Source organism: Myripristis murdjan, chromosome 11, assembly GCF_902150065.1.
Source record: "Myripristis murdjan chromosome 11, fMyrMur1.1, whole genome shotgun sequence".
Taxonomy (NCBI): Eukaryota; Metazoa; Chordata; class Actinopteri; order Holocentriformes; family Holocentridae; genus Myripristis; species Myripristis murdjan.
Window position 1 is genome coordinate 919860 of NC_043990.1, and position 5000 is coordinate 924859.

Here is a 5000-nt window from a genome sequence, read left to right on the forward strand (position 1 = left end):
TTAGCCGCTAACGCTAGCTGAGCCGGGGGGGTTCAAACCTTCAAACCCCCAAGAAAACAAAAAATCACAAGAAACTTACCGGGAAAAATGGAAAGTTAGCAAACAATTAAATAAAATAAACTAAAATTACCACAAAAAACAGAAACTTTTATAATTATTGTAAATATTTGAAATGAAATTCCAGAGAGCGACCGGATTAAAACGGCGTGCTGCAGACGCCAAGCCCTCGTTCTGCTGAGGACCCCCTGGAAGCACTTCAGGGACCCCGGGGGGTCCCAGGACCCCACTTTGAAAACCCCTGAGCTCGCCGCAGACCGACACGCTGAAGCTGGACGAGTTTCCAAGTTAAAAGTTGGCTTGTTGCTGGAGTCCTGCAGATCAGGTCTTTGATGCAAAATGAAGCTCGGCGTTTGTTTGCAGAGCATCAAGAGCCTCCATTCACCCATAATGCACCTCTCCATAAGCCGCTGCACGGTGGAAACTGAGCGTCATAAAAATTCAAAGTCATCTTTAAAATATCTCATTTCAGTCCAGTAACAAAACACGTTCCAGCCTCAGAACGACAAAGTAAACCTTCAAATAAAGTGTTTTTTTTTTTTTGTTTTTTTGTTTTTTACAGTACACTGAACAGCATGGACGTCCACAGCGGGAACAGAACCTCAAACCCTGCTAGTGCCTTGCTCCACCCGCTGAGTCAGAACGCCTGAAAACATGCAAACACACAAAGAACAGGAGGAAGAACAAAAACGTGGAGAGTTCAGATCCCAGAGCAGCTTCTTCACACCAAACAGCACAAACTGGAAAACAAACTGAAGCCCAGGCCTCATCACGACCCCCGCCGCGCCCCGAGGAAAAGTAGTGCTCTTCAACATCGCCCTGTTGAAAAGGTATCCCGTCATGTCCATGTTAGTGTATGTGCTCGGCAAAAAAAAAAAAGAAAAAAAGAAAAGAAAAAGAAAAAGAAAAGGGAAAATTAAATCCTATGGTTCTCGGTGTGTCAATCACAAAATTTCTCTTTCTGTTTTTTTTTTTTTTATTTTGGTTTCTGTCTCCCAAAACCTCACAAAAAAGATCTTTCTGTGTCATGATTCCAAAAAAAGGGTAAAAAAAAAAAAAAAAAGAACGCAGGAGAAGTTTTCCTGTTTCAGAGAAGAAGGACGAAGGGAAGTTGGCAGCCGCTTCGTTAAAACTGTGGCGATTTTAATCGAGGAGTGAGACCTCTGTCCGAGCAAAGAGGGCGTCCGCCTGCTCGCAGACTGGAGGTTTCCATCCCTGCATCCCTCTGCTCGCAAATTTAAAAAAAAAAAATAAAGAAAAATGTAAAAAATGGCGGGAAGAACACGATCGCTGGTTTCAAAATAATCCACACTTCAGTTTTGGGTGCAGATTAAAAACAAGAACAGACAGAATCCTGCAGCAGCGTCTCACGGTGTTTTGTATTTTCTCATCATTTTATAACTTGACGACAGAAATTCTGTTTTTTTTTTTTTGTTCTCGTAAATTTGTTTCTTTATAATCTCCAAAATTTGTTTTTTTTTCCTCATAAATTTGTGAGTTTTCTCGCGTAAATTTGCCGCTTTAACCTCAGAGAATATCTGAGTGTTAATCCGATGTTGTAGAATCAAGAATCTCTTTTAAAATCATGAATCCCGCTCGCTCGGTGCTCTTTGTGCACGAGCCGTCTCTTTTCAAAGCTCACTGAAAAAAGCTGCTACTTTTATTGAGAAAATTCAATAATTCAATAAAAATCGTTTAAAAAAATCCTCGTCATCAAGGTGTTTCTGACTCGTCGTCCTCCTCAGGTGATGTCGGCGAGGCGGGCGTGTCCTCCTCCTCCGCTGAGGCCGCTGCCGTTGCCGTGGGCGACCCGCTGGTTGCCGCCGGCGTCATCTTCTCGTAGGTCCTCCTGCGCTGCCTCCTCAGCGTCTGGCTCTGCAGCTCCTTCACCTCCTGCAGGACCTCCTGCGCCTCCTTCCACGACGACACGGCCTCCTCCAGCAGGCGCTCGGCCTCGGCGCGCCTCCTCTCCACCTCCGACTCCTCCTCGGACAGCAGGGAGGGGGGGGAGAGGGGCGGGGTGAGGAGGCGGTCGTCGAGGGTTTTGCTCTGGGCGGAGTGCGAGGAGTCGAAGCTCTTCTGCCGGAGGAGCTCGGCGGCCTTGGCCAGAGGAGACCCGGGGCCCGGCTGGGGGGAGTCGAAGGATCTGGACAGGCTGGGCGAGTTCTTGTGACTCCCGCCGGGCGACTCCCTGCTGCTCCTCAGCCGGGGCGAGTCCGTTTCGCTGCCGTGCGGCGAGTCGACTCCTCTGACGCACGGAGGCGAGTCGGGCGCCTTCCGGACGGGAGAGTCCAGCTCCTTGTTGGATCGAGGAGAGCCGGACGGGCCCCTCAGTTTGGGCGAGGCGGCCTCCTTGAAGCGGACCGGCTCGGAGCCTTTCCCTCGGGGGGAATCCTTCAGGCGGGGCGAGTCGTTTGGTTTGGCGGCGGGAGACTGGGATCCTCTGGAGCGAGGCGAGTCGCCGCCTTTGGAGCGATTCTTCCTGGCTTTGGAGCGAGGAGACTCTCGACCTCCTCTCAGTCGAGGAGAGTCTTTCCCCCGGAGGCGAGGGGAGTCGCTGCTCCTGCTCCTCGGAGATCCGGACGACCTGCTGGAGACAGCGACCACAACAATCAGCTGCAGCCACCAAACGCCACGACACCAAACACGAGTGTGAGCAGCTCATTTCAGGAGGCTGACGTGTTGACCAACCTGGAGTGCGGCGAGTCGGAGCCGCGGAGCTGGTGAAGGCGAGGGGAGTCGATCCCCCTCAGGTAGGGCGAGTCGCCGCCCCGCTCGGCCCGCTCGCCCCGCTCGCCCCGCTCGGCCCGCTCGGCCCGGGCCTTCTGCAGCTCCTGTCCAACACAAAAACAGCAAACCGCTCTCAACTCCGTTCTTCAATACAAACCTTTAAAAAAAAATGAGTGCAATGTGCTGCCATATTCCCAACAGAGAATTTTGAAAATAAATTAATGAAAAAAACATTTTGAAAATAACCTGAAAATTTGAGAGAAAAACATATCTACAGTTATTTAAATATAATAATATATTATATATTAAAACTACAGATCAGTGAGGCTGGATCAGAGTTTTTTCCATCCAAGCTGCTCGTCCAATCAAACGGCTGCATTAGCGTGCGCACGCTTCATGACCTGCATGGGAGGAGGTGTTTTACTGAGTTTGTGAAGTCCTGATCACACGACTGGATGCCACAGACCTGGATGAGTGTGAGCTTTTTAATCTGAACTCAGTTTGAACTTTTGAGTTTTGCTGCTGTAAAATTGTAAAAATAATAAAATTGTTTTCTCATTGGATCAGAGATGTTTGCTGTGTTTTTGTTGATGTTACCGTTAAGTTTCTTTATTGGGGATTGGAGGCAGCACAAGTTACTTTATACACAAAAAAAATGCATTATGGGTGAAGTATTCCAATTAATCAATCAATCAGCTTATTGATAAGGCGGTCAGGGAGTCGGAGGGAACCTGCAGCCTCATCTCCTCCAGCAGCTCCTGCGCTCTCTGCATCTTCTGGGCGATGAGGCTCTGCAGCTGGCCCACCGGCTGCACCGCCGCCTCCTCCGTCGGACAGCGCCGCAGCGCCGAGCGGAACTCCGAGCGGATCATCGCCGGCCTGGAGGACAAGGAGGAGGAGGAGGAGGAGGAGGAGGAGGACGAAGAGGCAGGTTTTAGAAAAGACTTATCGTGGACAGAAGAACAAAACAGAGAAACAAAGATGGGTTTTCATATTTCTCCAGATTTCTTAGCTTGGACTTGGACGAAACAAAACACAAAAGAGACAAGACAAGTGACTCAAAATCACCATAAAACACAACAGTCAAGAGGGATGAGGGAGAAGTAGAAGAAGATGAAGAAGAAGAAGAAGAAGAAGAAGAAGATGAAGAAAGAATTGAGAAAGAAGAAAAAGAAGGAGACCCTCTGGACAAGTCTGATAGGCTGATGAAGGTCTGACTGACACACAGCACCAGTGTGACGAGTGTGCTTCCTGTGTGTGTGTGTGTGTGTGTGTGTGTGTGTGTGCGTGTGTGTGCGTGTGTGTGTGTGTGTGTGCGTGTGTGTGTGTGTGTACCTGGAGGAGAGCACCTCGTCCATGGAGGCGCAGCGGCTGCGGCCCTGAGCGCTGAGCCGCTTGCCCGGCTGCGGCGTCTGAGACTGAGGCTGCAGGAGGAGACAGACAACAACAGGAAGTACAAATAAAACTGATGACAAATACAAAACCAAGATAACTCAAAATAACCAGCAGATTCAAAAAACATCTTGACTAAAATTCCTCTGAAATTACCTCACACCCCTCAAAATAATAATAATAATACAATAAACATTTTTTTTAAAAGTCGCTGGATCCAGCAAACCCACTCTGGACACTAAACTGAACTGAAAAGTAAAATTTAAAAACCGAAATGAAAGCTAAAGGTGACGAGCAGCACAGAGCTGCAGTAGCTGAGGTCACCTGGCCCTGCGGCGCCTCCTGCTGGCTGCCTTTGGCCCAGCAGCGCTCGCTCGCTCTGGGCAGGCTCCCCGTCTTCACCCGGGGCTCCCGGCTGCTCGCCCGCAGCTTGGACACGTCGGTGCCGGCCCGCTGGCGACCTCCGACCTCCCGCGGCCCCGCCCCCGACCCCGCCCCCTGCAGGTCGACCCGGAAGCTGTTCTCCCAGGAATCCCGGTGCGGGTCGGGTGAGAAGAGGGCGCCGTCCTCCTCGGCCACCAGGTCAAGGGTCAGCACGCCGTGAGCGGAGGTGGACGCCTGCAGGGAGACAGACCCAACGTGACCTCACGGGACAGACAGAGAGACAGAATGAAGACAGACAGACAGAGAGACAGACAGAATGAAGACAGACAGACAGAGAGACAGACAGAATGAAGACAGACAGACAGAGAGACAGACAGAAAGGAGGAGAAAAGGAAGAAGGAGAGGAGGTGGAGGCGGTACCACGGCCATCAGGTGTC

General features: G+C 50.5%; 1 protein-coding gene across 1 annotated transcript in view; it reads right to left on the reverse strand.

Moving 5' to 3' along the window:
• Positions 1-1549: 1549 nt before the first annotated feature.
• The window catches only part of plekho1a (pleckstrin homology domain containing, family O member 1a), a 10359-nt gene continuing 6908 nt past the window's right edge, over positions 1550-5000 (reverse strand). The window contains exons 4-10 of the mRNA XM_030063802.1: positions 4984-5000; positions 4485-4797; positions 4123-4219; positions 3519-3666; positions 2749-2891; positions 2174-2647; positions 1550-2104 (exon numbers count right to left, since the gene is read on the reverse strand). The exon at positions 4984-5000 is cut by the window's right edge and continues 85 nt beyond it. Of these exons, the coding sequence (XP_029919662.1) occupies positions 1771-2104; positions 2174-2647; positions 2749-2891; positions 3519-3666; positions 4123-4219; positions 4485-4797; positions 4984-5000 (1526 nt within the window). The 3' untranslated portion in view covers positions 1550-1770. The remainder of the gene's footprint in view (positions 2105-2173; positions 2648-2748; positions 2892-3518; positions 3667-4122; positions 4220-4484; positions 4798-4983) is intronic.